This window comes from Muscardinus avellanarius (assembly GCF_963383645.1).
Source record: "Muscardinus avellanarius genome assembly, chromosome: 12".
Taxonomy (NCBI): Eukaryota; Metazoa; Chordata; class Mammalia; order Rodentia; family Gliridae; genus Muscardinus; species Muscardinus avellanarius.
The window spans coordinates 81162905-81190620 of NC_137798.1; the positions used below are offsets into that span (position 1 = coordinate 81162905).

A 27716-nucleotide genomic window follows, 5' to 3' on the forward strand; every position below is an offset into this window, starting at 1 on the left:
GTGTGTGTGTATATGTGTGTCTGTGTGTGGCTGTCTGCATTGGGTGGGGGAGAAGGGTGATGGGGCTGGACTGCTGGAGAGAATGGCTGGGAACACCCGTCATGCTTCACGACTCTCCCTCCACGCCCACCAGGGCGTTCGCTCCTGCCACCGCACACCAGGCCATCCCCTCACAGGTCTTCCTCCTTCCCATCTGGGTCTCCTCAGGCTTTTTTGTCATGCTTTGAGAACACAAAGCTGACTCCATTCCCTGCCCCACCCCCTCAGGGTACTGTCTTGCAGCTTAGACTCCTAACTTTATGCTCAGACCCAGGTTCCGACCCCCTACGCCTCTCCTGACTCAGTTCCTCCGTGGTTCTCCTACTCTCCACCCAAGGCCTCCTGGTCTCTCCCTTCTTCCTACCACAGGCATCGGCCTGCTGTTCCCTGGCCTACTGTTCCCCTCACTAGCCCTGATTCCTTGAATGAATCTTTGATCATCTGTCCCTCACTTGTGGGGAAGCTTCATGATAACAACTATGTTTGGGTTGATTGATTATTACACCCCTCAGTCAAGCCCAGCATGGTGCCAGGCATACAGTTGATACTCGAGGAATATGCATTATTAGGTGAAGGGATGAATGAATTCCTATTTCATTTTAATTAATTGACTACATTGAATCCAGGGGCATTCTACCTCCAAGCTACGCCCCAGCCCTATTTAATTCTTTTATATTGAAGCACGGTCTCACTAGATTGATGAGAGTCTCACTACTTGCTAAGGCTGTCCTCAAACCTGCGGTTTTCCTGCCTCAGCCTCTCAACTACTGGGATTATAAGCATACACCACCAATTCCAGCTTTTGTAGATACTTTTTTTTTTTTTTCAGTACTGGAACCCAGGGCATTCTACCTCCAAGCTATACCACCAGCCCTATTTTTTCAGTCTCTATTTTGAAACAGAGTCTCACTGAGTTGCAAAAGGCCTCACTAAGTAGCTGAGGCTGTCGGTGAACCACAATCCTCCTGTCTCAGCCTCCTGAATGCTGGGATTACAAGCGTGGGCCACCATGACCAGTTTATGGATACTACTTTGAGATTTGAGAATGGATGGAAGAGGGAGACATCTGTTACTAGTTCCCTCTCTGGGGCTCTTACCATAAGCCACTTCCCTGTAGGGCGATTTGCTTTGTCATTCACAGCCCCACCTGACAACCTGGGCTCGGTCAGCTCTACTTGTCAGATGATCAAACTCAGGCTGCATGATGGGCTCGGACCACAGCACGAGCAAGAGGCAGAGGACCGCCACGTACTCTGGCTCTCCATGGCCACCCCAACTTGCTCAAGATGAGGAGTGAGAGGGACGCGCGGGGCCCAGCCTGTAATGAGTCCAGCAGCTAAGGAAGAGGATCACAAGTTTGAAGCCAGCCTCAGAAACTTAGCAAGACACCATCTCAAAATACAAAATAAGTAGGGCTGGAGATGCAGCCCCTTGGCTCAATCTCCAGTGCTGCAAAAAGAAGAAGGGGAGGGGGTGGAAAAAGACAAATACAGAGACGGGCGTGGTGGCTCACGCTTGTAACCCCAGCATTCGGGAGGCTGAGACCTGGAGGATCGCAGTTCGCGGACAGACTCAGCTACTTAGGCCCTCTGCAACTCAGTGAGACCGGTTTCAAAATAAAGAATAAAAAATAGGGCAGGGGGAGTAGCTCAGAGGTCAAATGCGCCTGGGTTCCATCCCCAGACCCACACACACAAAAAAAAAAGACAAATACAGGGTATAGGTTTGGTTAGGGAGACTACTGATACGCAGCCCTAGTTGTGAGGAAATAGTATTGTGAGAATAATGGGCATGAGCCTGCCATCTGCGAAGACAACCACTAGACAAGAGGAAGCTGGATTTTTTTTTCTTTTTACAGTATTGGGGACGAATCCCAGGGGTGCTCTACCACCGCGTTACATCCTCAATTCTTTTTCCTTTTTATTTTGAGACAGAATTTTGCTAAGTGGCCCCGGCTGGCCTTGAATTTTCAATCTTTCTGTCTCAACGTCCCAGGTAGCTGGATTATAGGCCACTGTGCCCAGCAGGAAGCTAGATTCCCCCTGCAGAGGGAGCTCCATGATTGCAGATGGGACCAGCTGGCCATCCAGTGCCCAGGAACTAGAAGTACCAATCTCTGGTGAAGTGGTTTGGGCATTACTCAGAGAGGCTGGCCCAGGCTGGGAGAGCCTCAGACTTAGTGTCCCATCGAGCCAAAAAAATTCCCAGAACACGAATTGGGGGGGGGGGGAGTACTGGGAATCTAACCTGGGGAGGGGCATACTACATCCGAGCTATATCCCAGCCCTATTTAATTCTTTATTTTGAAATTACTGAGGTCCTCAAGTTGCTGAGGCTGGTCTTGAACCTGCAATCCTCCTGTCTCAGCCTCTCAAGTACTGTGATTATATGATTACACCACCACACCCATCTAGAACATGAATTTTAAAAGACTTAAGGAGTTGCATCAGCAAAATGGTAACTGGGATACAGATGATTTAAGACATTTTTTTTCTGGCCTTGTGGCACAGGAAGGTTTGAGGACAGCTCAACAAGTAGTGAGACTCTCATAGACCTAGTGAGACCCTGTTTCAAGTTAAAAATAGAAAATAGGGCTGGTGTTGTAGCTCAGAGATAGAACAAGTACCCCTGGGCTCAACCTCCAGCACCAAAAAAGGAGAAAAGTAGAAAAGAAAATTCCTAGTGTGGTCGCATAGGCTTTGCCACAGGAAGGATCTCTTGTTACTTTGTCCAGCCCCCTCGCCCCCTTCCCAACTCTTGGGAAACTAAGAAATCCCCCTTTGTAAGTGAGTCCGCCAGGGCTAGACGCTAAGCTCCGAGAGGGCGGGCTCGCAGCAGCATTTTCTCACTGGAGTATATCAGAGCCTGGGAGACACATAATAAATGCTCAGTACAACTTTAAGCTGCCCTCTTCCTGCAACGAGCCATGAAGCCATCAGTAACAACAACTTCTATCCATTGACTGCTTACCCCGTACCGGGTGCTCTTGCCAGCACTTTGCCTGGCTTGTCATCCTGGGTCCTAAGGGCAGTTCCATCTTGGAGACAGGCACAAGCTGGTCAGGGAATTAAAAACAAGGTCAGGCAGCTAGTGGGAGGCGCCAGGTTCCTGCTTGTAACCTCTACCCATGCCTCAGTGGCTCTCTGTACCACTGGGATGATATGCTGATTCCGTAAGGTCCTCGGTGATGTGACCTGTCCTGCTCTGGCCCTGTCCACCCGGCTCCTGCCTGCAGAACACCTGTCACCTGAACATCCCGAGCTGTCCCAACCTCCACACCTTTGCCAACCCTCTTCTTTGGTGAATCTTTTTCCCTCCTCTGGACCTGCTGCTGCCTCCTTCAGACCTGACCAATCCCCATTAGCCCAGCAAAGCGCAGCTTGAATCCCCCTCCCCTGCGCTGGATGCACCTCGCCTCTGGCTGCAGTGTGCGTGTCCCTCCGTCACGGCTGTCAGCACATGTCGGAGCTGCCTGCTTATCTGTCTGTCTCTCCCAACTAGAGTGTTAAGTTATCCAAGGGTAAAAACTTCTCCACGCCTGCCTGGGCATCCTGGACTTGGCCCAGTGGCTGGCACATGTCAGGCCTTTAATATAAATATTGGATGGATGGATGGATGGATGGATGGATGGATGGATGGATGGATGCAGGCAGAAAGGTAGACTGGTGGGCAGATGAGTGGACAGACAGATGGACAGGGTACTTACGGAGAAGTCTGGGTGGAAGACAGAGGCTGAGGTTCAGGGGGGAAGAAGGAGAGGTCGTGCTCGGAGCCTCATGCTCAGAGCAGCCTGTCCTGACCCAGCCTCCTGTCTTTCCCTTCCTTCCTCAGCTTTTCCTGAACCCCATAAGTTTGGATGGGGCCTTTTCACTTATCCTGGCCATCAAGAGGAACCCCAAGTCCAAGATGGAAGATCTGGACATTTCCGTAAGTGGTCAGATGGTAGCCACTTACACCAGGGTACGAGCCAGTTACCATGCCCACTCGGTCCTGGGTGATGCCAGCTCTGCCCCTCATAGGCCTGCATGCAAGTGCTCCGTGAAAGGGGCACTCCTGGCTGGGCACAGCAATCCCAGCAACTCGGGAGGCTGATTCAGGGGCATTCTGTGTTCAAGGCCAGCCTGGGAAAATTAGTAAAACTGTCTCAAGATTTAAAAATAAAACACTGGGGTGTAGCTCAGTGCTGGAGCACTTGCCTAGCGTGGGAGGCTACGGGTTCAATCCCCACTAAAAGAGGTTTATTTAGGTCACAGTCAGATGCTGAACATTCATACAGCATGGCCCAGCCCTGGCGAGGGCCCTCTAGCTACATCATCTCCTGGCATCACCGTGAAAGTACTAGTGAGAGGAAGTGATCATTCAGCAAGACAAGAAGCCAGAGCCCAGGGCCTGGGAGGCCGGTCGGTGTCTGTCTGTCTATCTATCTGTCTGTCTGTCTGTCTGTCTCTCTCTCTCTCTCTCTCTCTCTCTCTCTCTCTCTCATTGTTGTGACACTGGGGCATTCTACCTCTGAGCCCTTTTTAAGTTTTTATTTTGAAACAGGGTCTAAGTTGCTGAAAGCCTCTCTAAATTGCTGAGGCTGACCTAGAACTTGTTACCCCCCCACCCCCATCTCAGCCTCCCAAGTAACGGGATTAAAAGCATATGCCACCACACCCGGCTCTAATAACGCCCTCTTGTGGGAGCTAAATACCGCGTGTACTACATCTATTTTTCCTGAGGGCAGTACACCAGATGACCCAACCACCCGGCAGGAGACTCTCACATGGCCTCCCTGGGGACCAACAGGAACCCTTGGGGACAAGCACATCCAACCACAGCGTAGCCTCTCCTCCTCCTGTCAACTCCTCAACATAGCTCTAAGTGGTGCTGGGATTCCCGCTTTGCACACGCTCCCAAGACTTCCCCAGAACATCCACAAAGTCGTCAACTCTTAAGCATGAGTTTAACTCTTTGAAGAGGCAGAAAGTTCTCAGAACCACCTGTGAGGAGCGCCGCAGGTCCATCCCACTGGCGGAGGCCAGGTTTGGTCAACACTGTCTCACTTTCCCCGCACCCCGTACACAGGCCCCTAGGCACTTCCAAAAGTGGAGTTCCTGATTCGTTTTGAGTCACGACAGGGTGAGTGGAACGCGGGACCCTTTCCAGGGTACCCGTTCTGAAGAACAAGTACGTAGGCATGGACATGTCAGGACATTTGTTTTAGGTCCAGTCTCTCAACTCTGTCCTGCCCCTCAAAGGCAGGCGCTTAAATGTGCTGAGAGCAGAGCTGAGCTAGCAGCAGGTGACAAGCCACCAGCACTGAATGAAAATATCTGATCAAAATAACAGAATGAAGCCGGGCGTGGTGGCACACGCTTGTAATCCCAGCCCTTGGGAGGCTGAGACAGGAGGATCGCACGGGTTTAAGGCCAGCCTCAGCTACTTAGTGAGGCTCTCAACAACTGAGTGAGACCCAGTTTCCAAATAAAATATAAAATAGGTCTGGGGGTATAGCTTGGAGGTAGAAAAGCCCCCTGGCTTCCACCCCCAATACCACCAAAACTAAAAAAGGAAAAATAATAACAGAATGCCTGGCGTGGTAGCACAGGCTTGTAATCGCAGCATCTGGGAGGCTGAGATAGAAGGATCCGGGTTCGCATCCAGGCTCAGCTTCTTAGTGAGGCCCTTTGCAACTCAGTGAGACCATTTCAAAATAAAGAATAAAAAATAGGTTTGGGGGTATTGCTCAGAGGTAGAATACCCTTGGGTTCCATCTCCATTGCCCCCCAAAATAAAATCACACAGAAAAGCTGGGCAAGGTGGCACTAGTGATTCCAGTACCTGGGAAGCTGAAGAGGAGATCACAAGTTCACAGCCAACCTCAGCAACTTAGACCCTGTTTCAAAATAAAATACAGTTAGGGGTGTAGCTCAGAGGTAGGATACTCTTGGGTTCAATCCCTAGTACCACACACAAAAAAAGAGAAAGAGAGAAGAAAGAAAAGAGGGAGGGCGTGAGGAAATATTACAAGTTAAATCACAAAGCTGGGAACAGGTGCATGCCTACAATCCCGGTACTTGGGAGGCTGAGACAGGAGGGTGGACATTTGAAGCCAATGCTGTGTAAATTAGTAAGACCCTGTTTTAAAAAAAAGTTGGGGGTGGGATCATAGCTCAGAGGTAGAGCACCCCTAGTTTCAATCCTCAGTACAAAAAAAAAAAAAAATCCCAAGCTCTAAAACACCAGAAACATCCCAGACATGGAACAGCACTGCAGAACCAACCAGAAAAGACTCAAATTCGTGACTCGGCTTGGGGGAGGGTGACCCTGGCTGGGCAGGAGCTGGCTCACGGCACCCACCCCTCCCTGCCACAGAATGTGCTGGTGACCGAGCAGTTTACGAAAATACTGGATAGTGTGTGCGCCATTCACCCGCAGCTGGACGTGATGTACAAAGACGTGCAGGGCCTCTCTGCCAAGAAAGCTGCCTCCGAGTGGATGAATACCATGAAAATGATTCAGGTGAGACCCGCCTCCTGGAGCCCTGGGGAAAGCAGCCTTCGGCCCAAACCAGCTGCCCCGCCTGTCCCTCCCACAGTGCCTGTGCAACCCTTTCTCAGGAGGAATGCCGCAGTGCCTTGGGCTGCAGGCGTGGAATGTTCCCCACGGATATGAGGTCCCTCTGTGATGCATCCCCCCAGAGCGGGGGAGAGCTGAGATGTGGCCACAGGGCGGGGCTGGCACAGGCTGGGTTCCACTGGGTGGACCCCGCTTACTAATGTAGGTTCTCTGCGCCTCAGTCTGTTCAGTTGTAAAGTGGGGAGGAGAGTAGTACCCAGCCCCGGGTTGGGTGGCTTGAAGATTAAATAATTTGATATGCATGAGGTGCAAACAGCGGCGCCTGGGATATAATAAGCACATTATAATAAGTAAATTCAGGCTCTTTCTGACATCTGGTAAAGATGCCAAAATATCCTGTGGTCAAGATGGCTATTTGGTGCCCGGCGAGGCAATGCATGCCTGTAATCCCAGCACTTGGAAAGCTAAGACACGAGGACTATGGGGTCAAGGCCAGTTTCACAAGTTAGCAAGACCGTTTCAAAATAAAAAATGAAATAGGGCTGGGGCTGCGGCTCAGAGACAGAACACCTATAGGTTCGATCCCCAGTACAGGACCTGCCCCCCCCCAAAAAAAAAAACCTATTCCTTCCCCTTGGAGAGCCAAAGTCTGGTTGGAAAGGTGGGATAGATTCACCAATGGGAAACATTACATGATAAATAGTAAAGGAGTAATGAGGGCCCCAAGTAGACTCAGAACGCAAATGAGAGGTCACCCAAGGCTCAGGCAGGTGGGAAGCATGGCTTCCTGGCAGAAGGGGCTGGCCAGGGCCTTGCAGGGTGGAAGGCGCCTGGTGAGCCGCAGGAGGACGCAGAGCCGGGGCTGCACACGGAGGGACTGTGCGCAGCCTGTTTGGGAGGGAACAGAACCCGGTGAATCGGCAGAGGAGCCGCGTGGCTCCGGGCTCACAGCAAAGCCCAAAGCCAAGGCTGGCGAGGGGAGGCTGGGCTGGGCGTGGCGTGCCTGGATTTCAGGCTTTGTGCGGACTTGATTCCATCAGAAGCAGGAGCCAGCGAGAGCCGTGAGCGGTGGGCGTGATGTGAACCCAGCAGGGCTAAGTGGTTATTTTTCTGCTATTAGGGAGTGACATGAACTAAAAGGGGCGTGATGGGACTAGGGAAACTGAGGACGACACTATCGGGGTGTTCAAGATGTGAACTGAGAACTTGACTGAAAAACGAGAATTGAAGACCTGTCATCATGGAAACATCTCCAGGACCGTGTGTGTGTGTGTGTGTGTGTGTGTGTGTGTGTGTGTGTGTGTGCATGCTACAAGAAGTTATGTGAATGATAAGAAAAAAACAAAAACAACCCAAAATTTCAAGCCATGGAGGCTAAAAGAAAGACAGTAACGCCAGGTGTGGTGGCGCACGCTTGTAATCCCAGCATTTGGGAGGCCGAGACTGGAGGATCGTGGTTCGCGGACAGCCTCAGCTACCTAGTGAGGGCCTTTGCAACTCAGTGAGACTCGGTTTCAAAATAAAGAATAAAGAAAAATAGGGCAGGAAGTATAGTTCGGAGGTCAAATGCCCCTGGGTTCCATCCCCAGACCCGCAAAAATAAAAATAAAAATAAAGAAGAAAGAAAGACGGTAATATTGCTAGCAGCAGGGAGGTTCAGATGGGGAAGTGCTGCCTCGCCGCCCTCATTCTCCACCACCCTGTGCGTCTGTTCACTCAAACCCCGGGCCCGTGCACATGCAGGTCCTGCTCCTGACGTGTGCGGCTCCTCACCCCGTGTCTTGCTCATTCCTACTCTATCATCAGGTCTCTACTTGAGTGTCACTCCTTCTCAAACCTCCAGGCAAGAAGAAATACCCAGCCAGCCATGGTGAAACATGCCTATAATCCCAATACTTGGGAGGAGGCTGAGACAGAAGGATCACAGATTTGAGAATAGCCTCAACAATTTAGCAAGATCCTCCACAAGGATCTTGCAAGATCCTGTTTCAAAATAAAAAAAATAAAAGACTGGGTAAGGGGCCATGAGTGGTGGTGCACGCTAGTTAGTAATCCCAGCATTCGGGCGGCTGAGACAGGAGGATCGCAATTTGAGGACAGCCTCAGCTACTTAGTGAGGCCCTTTGCAAGTTAGTGAGACCCTGTTTCAAAATAAAGAATAAAAAATAGGGCTGGGGGTGTAGCTCAGAGGTAGAATGCCCCTGGGTTCCATCAACAGTACTGGAAGAAAAAAAAAAAGGCTGGGGATGTAGCTTGGAGGTAGAATGCCCCTGGATTCCATCTCCAGTACTGCAAAAAAAAAAAAAAAAAAAAAAAAAGGCTAAGGATGTAGCTCGAGGTAGAACGCCCCTGGGTTCAATCCCTAGTACAAAAAAGAAAGAGGAAATACCCTTGCCATCTGCCCTGTCGCCCTGCCCTTCACCTTGTCATTGAGCCCTATGAGCTCCTCCAGGTTGTAGGGTTGCGCTGGGTCTCATCAGTGGCACCTTCCAAGACACGGGCCCTGGTACGGGTGCAGGTCCTCAGTGATGACCACAGACCCCCCTCTAGCTAGCTTAAGCACAGAGGGATTTTCACAGACCACAGAAATGATGGGAGGGCCAAAGAAACGGCTCCATCTAGATTCCAGAAATAGCTCCCCACACTCAGGTTGGGTGAAGACGGCTGCTGCCTCTGACACACCGGGAAGCAGCGGGATCAGGAACCGCGCGCCGGGTCACGGCGCTGCCCTCGCCTGCTGGTCCCCAACCAGTCATACAGGTGGCGCGTCTCCTCCAGGTGTGTGCTGAAGCCCAGCCCTGGGACCCCTGGCTGCAAGGGGAGTGAGTGTGTGTGTGTGTGTGTGTGTGTGTGTGTGTGTGTCTGGCCTCACACAGCTGGGCAGGCGCCCTATAGCTGAGCTACACCCCAGCCCGGGGTGCTGAGTTTTAACTTCCCAGGCTCTGGGTTACAGAGGAGCAGGCTGTGAAGGAAGTTTGTAACAGTGTGTGGAATTAGGCTGAAGAGATTCTCTCTGGGTGTTTTTGGGAGGTGCTGGTGGGGTGTCCAGCTGCCGTTAAAGATGCACAACTAGAAACGTAGGTTTAGAGATCACGCTGGAAGGACGAGAGGCAGTCTGCCTCAAAAAGGGAGGGAGGGAGGGAAACAGGCGGGGACTGAGGATTGAGCCCTGAACTGCATTTGTGGGTGGGACAGTGGAGAAATATCCATCAGTGGGGCAGAACCTGGATGGGGCCTTTGAGGGGAAGACAACCAAAAAGAAGCGATAAAAAGGACACAAAAAGATATTTAATGGCATTGAGAAGATGTTCATAATGCATTAGTGCATTGCATCTCATAAAACAGAAGGAACAATAGATAGATGAATATATAGAGAATTCATCCCAAATGGTGGGACTGGGCTTATGGGTTATTTTTTATTTTCTTCTTTCTGCTAAACTAAAATTGAGTAAGTAATATTTTGTAAAGAAAAACAATAAAATATTTTAAATTTTCTAAACTGGCACAGTGGCGCATGTGTGTAATCCCAGTACTTGGGAGGCTGAGACAGGAGGATCACAGATTGGAGGACAGGCTCAGCAACTTAGTGAGACTCTGTTTCAAAATGTTATTTTTTTTTAATGGTACTGGGGATTGAACCCAGGAGAATTCTACCTTTGAACTATACTTCCAGGCCTATTTTATTTTGTATTTTGAAACAGGCACTCACTAAGTTGCTGAGACTGGCCTCGAACCTATAATCCTCCTATCTCAGCCTCCCAAAAACTAAGATTACAAGTGCAAAATTTAAATTTTTTTAAAAGGGCTGGGGGTATAGCTCAGAGGTAAAATGGTCAATACCAAAAAACAAACAAAAAAACCCAAAACATTTCTCCATAAATGCATTTGTGCAAAACTCTGACAATCCTAGAAAGCCCTAGAGTTTGTCCCACCCATCACACTATGTGGCTGTGCTTTAATCTTAGGGTCTCTGAGCTGACAGCCCACGCACCATTGAAAATGTACCATCTCCAAGCCGGGAGTGGTGGCTCATGCTTGTAATCCCAGCATTCAGGAGGCTGAGACAAGAGGATCCAGGTTCACAGACAGCCTCAGCTACTTAGTGAGGCCCTTTGCAACTCAGTGAGACCCGGTTTCAAAATGTAGTATAAAAAAATAGGGTTAGGGGTATAGCTCGGATGTAGAATGCCCCCAAGTTCCATCCCCAGTACCGCAAAAAAAAAAAGTACCATCTTCGCTAGTGTGTGTGTGTGTGTGTGTGTGTGTGTGTGTGTGTGTTACTGGGGGTAGAACCCAGGGGCTTTTCTTCCTTCTTTCTCTGGGCTATACTCCCAGACCTATTTTATACTTTATTTGGAAACAGGGTCTCAGTAAGTTGCTGAGAGCCTCACTAAGTACCTGAGGCCGGCTTCGAATCTCTGTGATCCTCCTGTCTCAGCCTCCTGAGCGCTGGGGTTAAAAGTGTGTGCCACCACGGCCAGGCCTCTGGTAGTCTTAACAGAGGTAATTCCAAAAACGAATAGCACGTCACCACCCCTGATACAGTCACCATCCTGCTCCCTGGCGCTGTGGCCACCACATCACTAACTTCCGTCTGCTCAGGTGATGGGCGGCTGGAATGAACAAAGCTCCCGCTGAGGGGGGTGGGGCTGCTGGAAACCAGGCAAACACAGCCCATCCAGGCAGTCCTGCCCGCCTGCGCCTGTGCGGGGCCTCGCTCTAAAACAACTGCTCACACTTGGTAGACTGGCGCTGCCTGCACCCTCCTCCCAGGCCTTCGTGAGCCTTTCTGGGTCTGGGAGCTTGGGACACCCTCTTAAGGGAGGGAAGAGGAGTTGCAATTGCTGTGAGCTTCGCTCCCAATGTCTCCTGTTTCTCTCAGAACTATGCAGACCAGAACAAAATGCCACTTGTGGACTTCTTCAAGCTCTTGACCCCCAATGAAGCACTGCAGATGCCTGTCGGAGAGTTCCGGAAAGCCATGATACAGGTGTGCTGCGGGCACTGTGTGCGTGCATGCATGTGTGTGTGTGTGTGTGTGTGTGTGTGTGTGTGACACCTAAAGAAAGAGAGGGAGGGAGGGAGGGAGGGAGGGAGGGAGGGGGAAGCAGGCAGTCTTCACCCAGCTTCCCGGGACTGGCCGTGGGACCCCTCTTGTCTAGAGCCAGAGGGAAGCCCGAGACCTCCCTCCATGTGGCTCAGAAATCATCCCTTCCCATGTCCCGCTCTCAAGATGTGGCCCGTTCTTCCTCTTGTAGCTCTTTCTCCCATTTCAGCCGGCTGCTGGGAGGTGAAATGCAGTCGGGCAATGGTGATGCTCATTGTAATCCCAGTGCTTGGGAGGCTGAGACAGGAAGGTCTCTGCTTTTCAGCCAGCCTCAACAACTTGTGAGACTACCAAAATAAATAAAATAGAGGGCTGGGGTGTAGTAGCTCAGAGGTAGAATACCCCTGGGTTCAATCCCCAGTTCCATAAAAAGAGAAAAAAAAAGAAAAATGAGAGAAGTGTCCACCTCTGAGAGAGAGTGTGTGTGTGTGTGTGTGTGTGTGAGTGTGTGTGAGTGTGTGTGAGTGTGTGTGAGTGTGTGTGAGTGTGTGTGAGTGTGTGTGTGTTGTACTGGAGGTTGAGCCCAGAGGCCCTCTATTTCTGACCTACACCCTGTCCCTCTTGTTTAAATTGTTTTTTGTCTTGAATCGGGGTCTCCCTAAGTTGCTGAGAGTCCCCCACATACTGAGGCTGCCCTAGAACCTGTGATCCTCTTCTCTAATGCTCCCAAGCAGTGAGGTTATAAACCTACACCACCACGCCTGGCCCAGAGCCCCGGTTTTGCCACCCTTTTTCCTACCTTCTCTTGCCTAAAACCCCATATTCCCCCCCGTCCACAGAGTGCAGGTGGCACACACGTAGGGTCCACCTTCAGAGAATCCCGGGGGGGGGTGGGGGGGCTACGAGCCCAGGAGGAGAGCTCTGGGGCCCAGGCAGGGATGGATAAGACCCTGGGTGGGTCAGGGCCCCATGGCTGGGGCTAAGAATGACCTTGACATGCTGCTAAGGGGTGCTCCTGTCCACCCAGGGGCCGCCCACCTCATCTGGATCCTTGTCTCCTCCCCGTCACTGCCCCCCAGAAGCCTGGGCACTGACCTGTGGGCAGGGAGCTTCTGCCAGCCCCTCCACATGTGGGTTCAGGTTCCTCTGAGCTCCCAGTTGCCATCTGTGGTCCCCAGAGGAGTGAGGGGTTATGGGGACGGGCGGGTGCTAGAGAGGGGGTGCAGAGAGCTCCATGACACACTCCCTCCGCCTCCTCAGCAAACCAAGGTCCCTGTCAACCGGTACCAAGTCAGGGATCTGATAAAGCGGCTGGAGGAGAGACCGGGCTTGGTGAACTTCAGGTGAGCGCGGCCTGCGGGCCCTTCCCGCTGGTCTCCAAGGGCGCTGGTTGGGGGTGTGAACTCCTGGGGCCATCCCATCTGTGTCCTGTGAGGTGGAGACACACACACACACACACACACACACACACACACACACACAAACACCCCTTACCTGCTCACCTTCCTTCTCCTCTTCAGTTCACTTGCTTAGCAAAGCTCAAGCCTCACTTGTGTGCTGTTGGTGCTGGGCCGGATGCTGGGACCCGGCAGAAGGAGCCGCATTTTAGATGCTCAGGCCTGACCAGGTGAGACGAGCCATGGGGGTGTGTGTGATGCCACCGGGGTCCACTCAGGGCCCTCGGTACATCCAGAGGGGGTGAAGTTTCAGCGGGGTTTGGGCAAGACAGACAGACACAGGTATGGATGATGAAACTGGGGTTAGAGAAGCAGAGAAACCAGGTGCTCAGAGCTGAGAAGGAACAGCTTTCACCTGGCCTCAGATCTGTGAGGTTCTAGAACCCAGACTCTCACCTCCGTCCTTAACTACCTCACCCAGGTGGGCGCCCTGGGGGGCCGCGCTTGGGTCCTGCAGAGCTGCAGCGCTTGAGGCCCCACCTGTCCTGCCCCATCACCTTCTCCCAACACCTCTGCACTTGGGCCCGCCCAGTGCCTTCCTGACCACAATGCGGACAGGAAGGGCGGGTGCACGGGCCGTCCTGGGTGACAACCACAACCCAGAGGACTTTGCAAAGCTTAAATGGAGGAAATACACTTAAGGGCTGCACGTACTGGTGTTTCTCAGGAGTAACACTGACATCAGACAAAAAGGACCTCAAAAATGGCTCAGGCTTGCATCCCGCAGGGTCCCCCCTCCCCCATACTGCTCACGGGACTCTGCTCTGTACCTCCCCAGTGCTCCTGTCAACGTGACACCTCTTAAACCAGGCGTGGTGGCGCACTCTTGTAGTCCCCGCATTTGAGAGGCTGAGACAGGAGGATCACAGTTCACAGACAGCCTCAGCTACTTAGTGAGGCCCTTTGCAACTCAGTGAGACCCTGTCTCAAAAATCAAGAATAAAAAATAGGGCTCAGGATATAGCTCGAATGTAGACTGCCCCTGGGTCCCATCCCCAGTACCGCAAAAAAAAAAAAAAAAAAAAAAAAAAAAGACACCTCTTACCCGCTGTGACGCTGACAGGAAGTGCCCAAGGTGGAGATCTGGAGACCAGGTTCCAGCAGCTTCCAAATCCAGCAAACACCTCGGTGCGCAGAGGAGAACACGCTGCCGTCGCGAGGCAGAACTGAGACGTGGGTCCCCAGGTCCCCAGCGACGGCTTTGGAGACCACCTCAAACTGCCCCGCAGATTGCACACATCACCGTCTTAGTCTGATTGAAGAGGAGAGTTATCATTTTTACCATCACATGAATCGTTTTTATTTTTTGTTACAAATAATGTCTCCTTGTAAAAATGTAAGTCCATAGAAAGTGTAGGGAGGAGAAAAGGAAGATCTCTTTAATCTCCCCAGGTCACTACATCTCCCAAGAACTCTAACAACAGGTCAGGCCTTCCCATGGACTTGCGATCAAGCTAATCCATGGGGGGGGGGGGGGGATGAGACCGATGACAGAGCCAGACCACCTGACTTCCAGTGCCAGCTCCGCTCCTGTGCAGCCGTGGGCAAGTTACCCAGGCATCCTGTGCCTGTTTCCTCACCTGTATTATGGGACCAATAATGGTGCCTACATAAGTTAATGCCCACAAAGCATCTAGAGCACTACTTAACACATGGTAGGTAGACTCATAACACACATGCATTTTATTACATGCACACCATTTGGCGGGGGTGTTGTTTTTGAGACAAGTTCTAAGTTGCTGAGTCTTGCCAAGTTGCTGAAGTTGGCCTTGAACTTATGATCCTCCTGTCTCAGCCTCCCTCGTACTGGCCTTACCTGCTACACATAGTTTTTAATCACAAATGGGATCAGACTATCATAGCCAGGCATGGTGGTGCACGCTTGCAATCCCAGTACTTGGGAAGCTGAGACAGGAGGATTGCAGGCTCGGGACCAGCCTCAGCAACTTAGGCCCTCGACAATTTAACAAGACTGTTCAAAATAAAAAAATAAAATTGGCTCAGAGGTAAAATGTTTCTGGGTTCAATCCCCAGTACCACACAGAAAGAGTATCAGGTTCCTGTGGACCTGCTTCACCTCAATGGCACAGCTTCATGACACTCCCATGTTGGGACGTTCAGCTGCGTCTTGGTCTTCTTAACTACCACAGTGTATTTCATGATATATCAGTCTTATAAATTAATCTCATGTTCATGGGCATTTAAGCTATTTCCAATATTTTGCTACTATAAATAATAATCACAAACATCCTTGCACATATAGTGTTTGCACACATTCCCCTAAACTAGGCTTGGTGGGGCATACCCAGCACTTGCTGGGTTCAAGGGTTCATATATTGAAATTTAGTTCTAGCTGGGCATGGTGGCACACAATTGTAATCCCAGTACTCAGACAGGAGGATTGCAGGTTGGCGGCCAGCCTCAGCTACTTAGTGTGGCTCTCTGCAACTCAGTAAGACCTTGTTTCAAAAACAAAAAGCTGGGCGTGGTGGTTCACACTTGTAATCCCAGTACTTGGAAGGCTGAGACAGGAGAATCACATATGTTTGAAGCCAGCCTCTGCTACCTAGTGAGGCTCTCAGCAATTTAGCGAGGCCCTGTTTTCAAATAAAATATAAAATAGGTCTGGGAAGCCAGGCATGGTGGTGCACGCTTGTAATCCCCGTGCTTGGGAGGCTTAAGACAGGAGGATCACACAGGTTCGAAGCCAGCCTCAGCTACTTAATGAGGCTCTCAGCAACTTAGTGAGACCCTGTTTCCAAATAAAATGTAAAAATAGGTCTGGGAGTATAGTCAGGAGGCAGAAAGCCCCTGGGTTCCTTACCCAGTACTGTGTGTGTATATATATATATATATATATATATATATATATATATATATATATATTGTGGTACTGGGGTTCCTGGAAGCCCTTCTATCTCCGGGCTACACTCCCAGACCTATTTTATATTTTTATTTGGAAACAGGGTCTCTTAAGCCAGCCTGGCTGGCTTTGAACTTGCGCGATCCTTCTGTCTCCGCCTCCCAAGCGTGGGGATTACAAGCGTGTGCCACCACGCCCGGCTCCAGTACTATATATGTATAAAAAAGAAAAAAAGGCCAGTGGTATAGCTAAGAGGTAGAATACCCCTGGGTACATCCTCAGTACCTCACCTAAAAAAAAAAATGAGTTCTGTTCAACACTTGCCAATCACACAAACCGCGCTCTCCCTGGGCACCGTGCCGTTACTGAAGTTTACCCACATGCCACATTCTGCTGAGATGACAGAGCTTTTAAACGGGCACCTTTGAATCTAAGCAGATCTTATTCTCGCCCATCAGCCACGAGGCTGGGTTGGCACTCACTCGTGTTCCCTTACCTTTTGACCAGTGCAGAAGTCAGAGCAACAAGTCTGGTCTGGAAGGAAGTTCCAGGGAGCGAGGAGTCCCGGCGCGTCGGATGGTGGCGGTGTGGAGACTAGGAGGTGGCCGAAAGCTCCCTGGACAACCGCCACAAATTCAGCCTGGCTTGGTTCTGGGAGTGTCTGGGCCGCTGGCGGTGTGAGCACCAGGGCACATGTGCTGGGTGGCCTTGTGAAGAACCGCAAAGACAAATTGAGAATATAGTAGAGTTGCTGGGCAGAAGGAAAAGGGCCTGCTGGGAGCAGGTCAGGGCCCAGAAGCAGTCATCATGGTCAATGTGTACTGTGTCAAGGGGGGATTGAGGTGGGGGGGAGCGGCAGAGGGAACAGGTTCCAGGAAATGAGAGAGGAGCCTTTAGAAGCAACTCCAGGGGTTACAAGCTGGGAGAGCAGGGAGGTCAAGAGACCGGGCATCTGGTCCAGGCAGGACACCACCTGGCCATATGACCTGGGTGCCACAATGGTTCCGCCCAAAAAAGGGAACTGCTGAAATGAAGGCTTCCCAGTCCATTCCGGGAGCCTCTCATTCTGCATTTCATTTTAAAATTCCTTGGGAGAGTCGGGCATGGTGGCTCATGCTTGTCATCCCAGTACTTGGGAGGCTGAGACAGGAGGATCATAGTTTCGCCACCAGCCTCAGCTATTTTGTGAGGCCCTCCGCAACTGAGTGAGACCCTATTTCAAAATAAAGAGTTAAAAATAGGGCTGGGGGTGTAGCTCAGAAGTAGAATGCCCCTGGGTTCAATCCCCAGTACTGCAAAAATAAATAAATAAATAAATAAATAATATAAAATTCCTTGAAAAACCAGAAGAGCTTAGCAAAAAAGAAAAGGACCAGCCAAGAACACCATACATGGCTCCGGAGGGTGGAACAGGCAAGGGTCTTGATTAACTTTGCCAGCCCCAGTTGCAGCCCACCCCTGCGCACTGTGACCAGTGTGGACAGGTGACCAATAGCCAGAGGGGCTTCCCTCAGAGGCTCCACCCCATGTGTATTCCTGAAGCTGAATTTTCATCAGCTGGGGGGTGGTGAATAGAGGCTCAAAGTCAAAATTAGAATGAAAAAATAAGCAAAGCGACAGTTTATAGACGGAAATGCACATCTTCCAGACACATTTGGGTGCTCTAAGAGATACCTGTCTCCCCAAAGACAAGGCTTTGAAGTCAGGGTTGTATCTTTTAAATCTTTTATAATATGCAAAACTCTCTAAGTTCTCTGTCTATAACAGAGTATCCTTAACTGTCAGTGTCAGGTGGAACCCTAAGACTGGTGTGCAGACTGGAAGGCTCAGTCATGAAGCGCCTACCTGTGTAACAGAGCCAGGCATGGCAGCACAGCTCTAATCTCAGTGCTTGGGAGGCTGAGACCAGAAGATCCCAGGTTCAAGGCCAGCCTCAGCAACTTAGCCAGACCCTATTTCAATACAAATAAAAAGAAGGGGGGGGGTTGTAACTTGGAGGTAGAATGCCCTTGGATCCAATCCCCCTGTACCGAAATAAAAAGATTAATTTAAAATGTGTAATGGACAAATCCCAAATCTGTAATGATCATGGATCAATAAAAACTGAATTTTCCCTCTTGAGATGCTTCTGTTCTTTTGAGTAAAATTGAAAAGGCAGCAATTTTTCTTTAAAATTTTACTTCTGTTCAGGTGGATTTGAGGAAATGACAGAGATTGTGGAGAAGCTAAAATCTCCCCTCCCCACCACCACCTGGACCCTGCAGGCCACCCGTGACACTCCCCCACACACACACTAGTAAGTGAGGGATGGGTGGCAGAACCCCAAGCCTGTCCACAGCAGCAGCCCAGGGAGCCGGCCCAAAGGAGGAGCCATTCCTACTTGTGGCCACTAGATGGCGAGTCAACTCCAAAATTCCCCGCACTCAGGTTTCCAAGCTTGGAGTCAGAACTTCTGCCCCAACAGCCTACATCTGGGCAGATTTCTCCGAGGCCCGGCATTCTCATCATGTATCAGGGTTACTGACGCTACCTCACACCTATATAGTGAAGAAGAAAATCAAGCTCCTGGGCAGAGTTCCATAACATCCCCTTGCCCAGGCCAGCCCAGCCTGGAGGTGGGCAACCCAGAGGGCAGACAGCCTGGAAGGCAAGGAGATGGCGCCTCTGCCAACAGAGGTAGAGGAAGAGGGAGCTTGCCGGAAAGGACCTCTGCTCTCGAGGTCAGCTGAGCTGGGGAAATGGAGCCTGGGCTCCCCTCCTCCAAACCCCAACAACTCCTGTTAACAAGCTCATTTTGCAACTGAGGAACTAGAGTCAGACAGTAAACAGTTTAAATATCCTTCCCCAGCTGGAAGGAAGTAATACTGAGACTCTGACCCTCAGACCCTGGCCCGGGGCTCCGGCTCCAGAGTCTCCAGCGATGCTCATCTGCCCATGTTGCTTCTCCGCAGCCTTGGATCAGCCAGGGCAGCTTGTATGCACCAGCCCTGCTGGGTCTGCTTCTGCACCCAAGTGAAGGATACGCTGATCAGCAGATTGCTCTAGGCCAGGCAGGGCGGCCAGCCGAGGGAGGCAGAGGTGTTTATGCTCTGTGACAGCAAATTTTTTTTTTTTTTTTCGGGTCTGGGGATGGAACCCAGAGGCATTTGACCTCCGAGCTACACCCCGTGCCCAATTTTTTATTCTTTATTTTGGAACAGGGTCTCACTGAGTTGTGAGGGCCTCACTAAGTAGCTGAGGCTGTCCGTGAACCGCGATCCTCCAATCTCAGCCTCCCAAATGCTGGGCTCACAAGCGTGCGCCACCACGCCCGGCTTTGACAGCAAATTCTTAAGCGCAGGTTGATGAGCCCTCCCCATCCTGCATGGCTCAGGTACTGGAGGTGGGGTGGGGACAGAAGTATCTGTGTGTGCCTGAACTGTGAAGTGAGTGTCCACACACGTGAATCCTGGCATTCAGCAGTTCTGGGTTTGAGTTGTCTGGCTTTACCAACGACCTGCTCTGTGCTTTTGAGCAGTGCCTTCCCTCTCTGAATCTGCTTCCTCGCCTATAAATGGGAATGATGACAGCCCCCCTCCCTTCTAGTTCCTGTGAAGATTCAATGATGCTGCAGGACACAGTGGTACATGCTTGTAATCTCAGTACTTGGGAAACTGAGACAGGTGGATCATAGGTTTGAGTCCAGCCTCGATATTTTCGCAAGCCTCTCAACAAATTAGTGAGACTGTTTCAAAAATTAAAAAGGTTGTGAGGCCAATCACAAGGGAACAAGTCGGGAAGCCACAAGTAGAAAAAAGCTCACCTCCCAAGATCTTCAGCAGCCAGTCTCTTCCAGGGGCCTCTTCCCAGACGTGAGGGCACATCTCGGTCTCTCTATCCTTTCTTTGGCTTGAAATAAACTCCCATACCCCCACGCCCACCCTTCTATTATCTGTGAACTGCAGGGCTCAAATTTTGCAGGATTAAGAACCCACTAAAGAGAAAACCTGCATCAGTGTGACCCTCCACGTGACCCCCAGGGAGCCCCTGGGGAGCACAGCAGGGTTGGAGGGCTGCAGCGGGTTCCGGGGCACCCGTGACACAACTCTGGTGCTTGTGTGGCTGTGTGGAGATAGAATAAAGAATGTAACGGGGCTGCTTCCCAGCCCTTGGCCAGGAACTTCAGAAATCCTCGGGATTCCCTGGAGCCTGGTGTGGTGGCACATGCCTGAAATCCCCATACTTGGAGGCTGGGACAAGAGGATTGCAGGTTCAAGACCAGCCTCGGCAATTTAGCAATGCCCCCAGAAACTGAGAAAGACCCTGTTTCAAAATAAAAACTAAAATAGAGCTGGGAGTGTGGCTCAGAGGTAAAATGCCCCTGGGTTCAGTCCCTAGTATCAGGAAAGGAAGGAAGGAAGGCAGCCCGTCACCCTTGGAATTTCCTGAGTAGCAGTATTTTTCTTCTGCTACTGGGAAAACTCACAGGAGCCCCTAGGTACCTTCAGAATGCAGACTGGTCACCCGGTCACTGGAAAGACCAACCTCAGGATTAGTCCGGCCCTCTGGAGCTGGGCTATCAACCTGTTCTTCAGTCGTGTTTACCTAGGGAAACTGATAAAACCCTACCACAGCGGTTCCGGGTAGGGCTTTATCATGGATATGCAGAGGGTGACAAGAGGGGTCTGAGGCTGTGTGCGTCCTCCCAGGTCTTGCCCTCTGTGCCTTCATTTAGCTGCTCCTGTGTGTACTAACACTGGAATTAATTGTGTCGGGCAGGGTGGCACATGCCTGTAATCCTGGGAGGCCAAGATGGAAGGATTGCAGGTTCAAGGTCCACCTTAGAAACTTAACAAGACCCTCAGCAACTAAGCAAGACTGTGTTCCCAAGTGGAGGGTGGGCTGGGATGGAGCTGGGAGGTGGAATGCCCCGGGGTTCAATCCCTTGGACCAGAAGAAGGAAAAAAAACCCGTAACTCTAAGAGTGTAAGTGTAGTGTATCCAGTAAATCCTGCGAGTCGCCTTAGCAAATCACCAAAACCGAGGCAACAGGGATCCCCAGTTTGTGTCTGGAGTGGAGCAGTGCTGGGGCCTGAGCCCGCACGCCGGTAGAGGGCGGTGCTGACTGTGGGTAGCGCAGAATTGAATCGCAGTACATCCAGCTGGTGATACCCCACGGTGGGAGGAAACAGAACACGGGCACACCAAAGCACGCGCACATTTGAGTACTAGAGACGTGGTGTGTGCTCCAACGTGTCCACCATGTCTGCAAATCAAGGCCCAGACCACCCGCCTTCTGGCGGGCTCAAGCCACGCCCTGCCGCGCTTCAGTTTTCTCAGCAGAGGGCGCTCCAGGCTCACAGAGCCTCCATCTCCGCTCTGCCGTCAGCTCCGGGACCTCAGGAATCACAGAGAAAATAGAACCCTCGCTGGCCTGTGGGTTTCAAGTTTTTATCCGGTGTCCATAATAGGCGTCTCTGCTGCTGGCTTCAGCGACATAGACCACACCCAGGAGCCTGGACCATACCCCTCGAGCTATCCGGCGAAACAGGCTTTCCATTCCGGGGCAGATCCAGGTTCTGTGGAGGCTGAGCTTATGCATTTAGGGGTCAATTTTTCAACAAAGACAAATGTACATATACAACGTTAAGGAAAGTAGATGTTGATCTAGACTGAGGGGTCGGAATTCAACAAATGATACTGTGTGGTGTGTGTGTGTGTGTGTGTGTGTGTGTGTGTGTGTGTGTGTTACCAGGGAATTGACCTCAGAGCACTCTACCTCTGAGTTACAACCCCAAGCCTCTTTTTTTGTTCTAAGTGGCTGAGGCTGGCCTGGAACCGGTGGTCCTCCTCTCTCAGCCTCCCAAGTACTGGGATTAGAGGCATGTGCCACCACGCCTGGCTAAAATGACACAGCGCCAGCCCGGTGTGGTGACACACCTGTGTGATCCCAGTACTTGAGAGGCTGAGACAGAAGGACCTCAGGACCTCGGCCAGCCCCAGAAACCTACAGAGGCCTTCTGTAACTTAGTGAGAACCTGTTTCAAAATAAAAAATAGAACTGGGGATGTAGCTCAGAGGCAGAATGCCGCTAGGTTCACTCCCTAGTACCACCCCAAATCAAAAGGTTAATAGTGCTGTGTGCATCAGCTCCCTGGGGCTTTGGCAGGGGCCTCCTGATGGTTTGGCAGCTCTCCCCCAACACAAGGTGCTCTGCTGTGAGGCTGCCACCCCCGGCCCCTTGTGCTGGGGGAGCGGAAGGCAGCTTTCCGGGCCTCTTCCTCCTGAGTCGGGCCTCACGTAGCCCCCCACCCTTCCACTCGGTATCATTTCAAGACCGTAAAGCCCACTGAGCTACAAAGAATAACGCCTTGAAATCAGTACAGAAAACACTTGGAATGTACCTCTCTGTGAAAGGGAAGCAGCAGAATGTACGTGCATTTACACTGAAGTGTGACTTGAGGGAAATTTCATACATACTCATGAGGGGCTGACCCTGCGGCCACTGCTGTAGTGCATGTGTTAGTGAATAAAAAACCCGTCCCTCGCATGGAGCTTGCGTTCTAGCAAGAGGAGACAACAACAAACAATAAATAAAATAAATAAGCCAGGCACGCTTGTAATCCCAGCATTTGGGAGGCAGAGACCGGAGGATCACGATTCGCGGACAGCCTCAGCTACTTAGTGAGGCCCTCTGCAACTCAGTGAGACCCTGTTTCAAAATAAAGAATAAAAAATAGGACAGGGGTGTAGCTCGGAGGTCGAATGCCCCTGGGTGCTACCTCCGGACCTGCTAAAATTAATTAATTAATTAATTAATATGTAAGCAAATCACACAGTATGTTAGATGTGCTATGGGGAAAAAAGCAGATCCAGAAAAAGAGGTTCGAGAGAGCTGGAGTGGGGAGGGAGGGCCACACCAACAGGTGAAGCCGGGCGTGGTAATCTCAGTACTTGAGGGGCTGAAACAAGAGGATCAGGATCGCAGGTTCAAAGGCAGCCTCTGCAATTTAACAAGCCCAAAATAAAAGGGCTGGAGGGATAGCTGGGAGGAAGAAAGAACAAGCCTGGGTTCACGCCCCAGTAATTAAACAGGTGAGGTGGCTTTTGAGCAAAGACTTAGGGCTATGGGTGAGTCATGTGGGTTATTGGGGGGAAGAGCTTTCCAGGCAGAGGGAACAGCCAGGGCAAAGGCACCAGGCAGGTGTGCTGGGGCTCTGTGGACAGGGAATGGGCGGGCGACTCCGCCAAGAGGGAAGGACGGGGTGGGGGAGTGAGGCCACTACAGACCTGGTGTCTGAGCGAGATGAGCCTTACAGCACTGGGCAAAGAACCTCTTAGGCCCTGTTTCCTCTGGTACCGGGGACTGACCCAGTGGTACTCTACCACTGTCTCCTCAGCCCTTTTTATTTATTTTTTAATTTTTGAGACAGGGTCTCACTCAATTGCCCAGGCTGGCCTGGCACTTGTGATCCTCCCGCCTCAGCCTCCCAAGTTGCTGGGATTATGGGTTGTGCCGCCACACCTGGCCTCCAACATCTTTTAAAAGGATTAGCTGGCTGGATGTGTTAAGAAAAGCTATTAAGGATTCAAGGTACAACTGGGAAAATTAATTAGATGATTGCGATAATCCGGGCGGGAGACGAGAGCGGAAGAGGAGGGGCACGTCTTGTGGGTTTGTCTTGTTTGGTGCTCGACCGTCAAATGCAGGACCTCATTCCTCCTGAGGACACACGCTACCGCTGAGCTGCACTCCCAACCAGAGCCAGGGGGCTAGACCCGGGGCTCACTGGCCACGTGGCAAGCCTCTGACTCCTCTGAGCCTCGGTTTGCTTATTTGTACGTGGAATGTACCTCTCAGGACTGTGGTACAGAACAAGCAAGATAATACAAGCAAGAATACACGCTGAATTACAAAGCCGTATGAGAACTTTCAATATAGAGACCTACACTTGAAGGAAGAGGCGGATGTCTTTCCTCCACCTCCCAGCTAAATAACTCTTGTTTTCTTTTCTTTTTGTATTACTGCAGATGGGGCCCGGAGGGGGTTTATTTCCAAGATATACTCCCAAGCCCCTTTTTTTATATTTTGTTTTGCAGCACTGGGGATTGAACCCAGGGGCATTCTACCGCCAAGCTACACCTCCAGCCTTGTTTTTTTATTCTTTATTTTGAAACAGGGCCTCACTAAGTTGCAGATGACCTCACTAAGTAGCTGACACTGGCCAAGAACCTGGGATCCTTTTTTCTCAGCCTCCCAAGTACGGGGATTACAAGCGTGCACCACCATACCCGGCTCTTATATTGTGTTTTGAAACAGGGTCTTGCTAGCATGCTGAGAGTCTGTCTCACTACACTACCAAGGCTGGCCTCAGACCTGCAATCCTCCTGTCTCGGCCCCCCAAGTACTGAGATGAATAGTTGTGCACCCCTACCCCTGGCTTAATAGCTCTCCGTTCTTCAAGTCTCCGTTGTCAGTGCCTGTTCGAGGTTTGGCTGTGGGGTGAGTGTATCCCCCACAGGTTCACTGGCTGGAAGCTTGGTTCCCAGCATGGCGATGTGGAGAGGTGGGGTCTAGTGGTAGGTTATCAGGTCATTGGGGGTGCTCCCCTCAGAAGGGACTGATGCTGGTCTCATGAAAAGAGTTAGTTCTGGCAAGAGTGGGTTGGTAAAAAGGGACCCCTGAAGTGCTCTGACTCCCTGTCTCACGATGTGCCTGCTCCCTCCACACACACACTCCTACCATGATGCCACCTGCCATGTTGAGATGCAGCCAGGGGACCTCACCAGAGGCCAAACAGATGGGGCCACCCAATCTAGTCTGGGGCCTCCAGACTATGGTCTAAGTGAACCTTTTTTGCTTATTCATCACCCAGTACAAGGTATTTTGTCACCGTTCATAAAACGAACTAAGACAGCATCCCTGACTCCTCTGATTGGCTTACGGAAGAGCTAGATCAGTGGTTCTCATTAGGGTTGTGGGTGGGGATTTTATCCCCTGTTCTCCCCATATTCTTTAAGAGGATATCTGGAAATATCTGGAGATGTTTCTTGTTGTGCGGCTAGGAGAAGGGCGCATCTAGCCGGCAGAGGCCAAGGGACATCCTCTAATTCACAGAAGAGTCGTCATAGTAATTATCCAGGCCAGAATGTTGATTGTGCCCCTGTTAAGAAACTCTGCTGTAAGCCAGGCATGGTGGCACACGCTTGTAATCCCAGTATTTGGGAGGCTGAGACTGGAGGATCATGGTGCGTGGACAGCCTCAGCTACCTAGTGAGGCCCTCTGCAACTTAGTGAGACCCTGTTTCAAAATAAAGAATAAAAAAAAATAGGGCAGGGAATGTAGCTTGGAGGTCAAATGCCCCTGGGTTCCATCCCCAGACCCTCAAAAAAAAGAAACTCTGCTCTAGATGGCACAGGGGCAGACGACCTCCTTCCCACTCAATGGCCATTGCCCTTCTCCTGTCTCCTACTGAGACAGACCTGAGAATGCCTGGTACCCAATCTCCCGGCCTCCCTGTAGCTAGTCATCCCTGCACAACCCGGTTAGATGTAAAGGGACTTAAATGAGATACAATTAGATGTAAAGAGAAGTCTACTAGAGGCTTCTGGGAAATGTTTTTCTTCTTGATAAAAATAGTAAGTGCAGGAGGAGAACCCACCCTTCACTCTGTCTTGAACACCACTGTGTGAGGATGTGATGCTTGGGACTGTGTCATCCATCCTGTGGATCACAGGCAACGCCACCAAAAGTACTGAGGATGGCAGAGCAGAAAAAGGACTAGCCAGGCTGTGATCATTCGGTTGCTAGGCAACTCCATTCCAAGCTCTTCCCTAGGCAGTGAGCCAACACATATCCTACGCCTAGATTGCTTTGAGTTGACTTCTCTGTTACTTGCAGCCAAAAGCATCCTAGGAATACGGGCCCTCTTCCTGGTGCTCCATTGTTCTGTGTGACACGTCACCCCCCCTTACTGGACCATGAGCTCCTCCAGGGCAGAGCTGTGCTTCCCCCAAGATCTCCATGCCTAGTGCCTGCCTGGGACAGCTAGAGGCTTAGAGAGAATGTGATGGATCCGTTTAAAAGAGGAGAATCGCTGGAGAAAGGATGCTGCTCTCCAAAGCCCAGCTGTGGGGTTTCCTGAGAGCTGCTTCTAGACCCCCATCCCAGCAGCCTGGCAGAGGCCAGTGTAAACACATCTGGGGTGAACACCCTCAATGCTCGGGATGCCAGGAGGGCTGGCCCAGAGGCGGAGGCGGAGCTCCAGGTCTTCCCGCTGCACTGAGAAGCTGAGGACCAAATGGCTCCACAGGCAAGCCTGGAAGCACACAGCAAGTGCAGGTGTTTCTTCCAGAAGAGGCCTGCTTGACGCCCTACCTGCCACCCTGCCCACAGATGCTCATATCAGGGCTGGGAAGTCACTCGGAAACCAACTGAGCCAGGGTTCCCCCATGAAGGGGGACCTACCCAACTCCTCAGGAGTGAGGACTCTGGTTTGCATGGAGAGGACACGGCCTCCTTCTGCCTCTCTCCAAGCTCCTTCCACAAAGTAAAGGCCAGTCCTGCCCTCTTTTCAGCCTAGACGGGGGCAGGGCTCCAGACCTTATTTATTCCCAGACCTTCAGTAGACCCCCAGAAGTCTGTCAAGGGAACTCTGGGGCGACCATAAGGAGTGCAGTCCAGAGCTTAGGATACAGTCTTGACACCAAGTTGACCTACAATGGAATCCCTCCTCAGCCACCGCCTTCCTTTATTATTATTGGTTTAGGGAATTGAACCCAGAGGCATCCTACCTCCAAGCCACACCCTCAGCCTTTTTATTTTTTTCTTTTGAAACAGGGTCTTGCTGCGTTGCTAAGAGTCTTGCTAAATTGCTAAGGCTAGCCTCGAACTTGTGATCCTCCTGTCTCAGCCTCCCAAGGACTGGGTTTACAACTGTGTACCGCCATGTCTGGCTCTTCCTTTATTATTTACGGAAGTCCTATCATGTGCCAGGCACCTGACAGACATGAATTCAGACGGCAGTTCTCAGTGACAGGGAGCATGGAGACCAACCAGGAGGCACACATTAAACGATGGTCCCTCAACATCCCTGCTCTGAGGACTTCTGAGAAGGGAGATGCACCGCCCAGGAGAGGGCACAGCAGCTCCGTGGGCGGGAACCTGGCTCAATCAACCTGAATCTCCTCACTGTAGGCACAGGGCCCACCTCCTGGCAGAAATCCTCTGGAATAATGGACCCAACGCCAATTAGGATGGAAAAGAGGAACTTTTTTACACCAGCAGGCCAAAGTTAGGATACCTCCTAAAAAATTCTGGCCCAGAGCTCCACGTGAACTCATTTTATAGATTTGAGACGAAGGGCGGAAGTGAGTAGGTGGGCTACAGAAGCTGAAACGTGACAGTTAGTGACTGCAGGGTCCCTCCAAGAAGTTGGATAAAGGGAGGACAAGAGGGGGAAATTCCTGAGTAACCTTGTTTAGGGCCAGAGGTGACAGGGCCCTCTGCAGGCTGCTTGTCTATAGTTACATTCTTCTGCAAGTACCAGGGGAGGGATAATTCCCCACCTTTCATTTTAGTAACTCTTATTCTACTGCACACAGACCACAGGCCCCTCAGCAGGCCCTCGCTGGGCACCTCCTGAGGGGAGGGGCTGGGGTGTTGTTAGCAGGACAGCTGCCCCCCTGCCAACACGCCTGGCCTTTCTCTGCATTCGAGTAGCAGTTTCCAGACTCCAGGCAGAGCCTGCCTTGCTCTCCCTAACCTTG

The 27716-nt window shown here is 51.2% G+C and overlaps 1 protein-coding gene across 1 annotated transcript in view; it reads left to right on the top strand.

Moving 5' to 3' along the window:
* The window catches only part of LRRC74A (leucine rich repeat containing 74A), a gene marked incomplete at both ends in the record, with an annotated part of 47536 nt that extends 21006 nt beyond the window's left edge, over positions 1–26530 (top strand). Inside the window, 5 exons of the mRNA XM_080707182.1 lie at positions 3871–3966; positions 6397–6543; positions 11483–11590; positions 12908–12990; positions 26344–26530. Coding sequence (XP_080563308.1) covers positions 3871–3966; positions 6397–6543; positions 11483–11590; positions 12908–12990; positions 26344–26530 — 621 coding nt within the window. The remainder of the gene's footprint in view (positions 1–3870; positions 3967–6396; positions 6544–11482; positions 11591–12907; positions 12991–26343) is intronic.
* Between the last annotated feature and the right edge of the window lie 1186 nt (positions 26531–27716).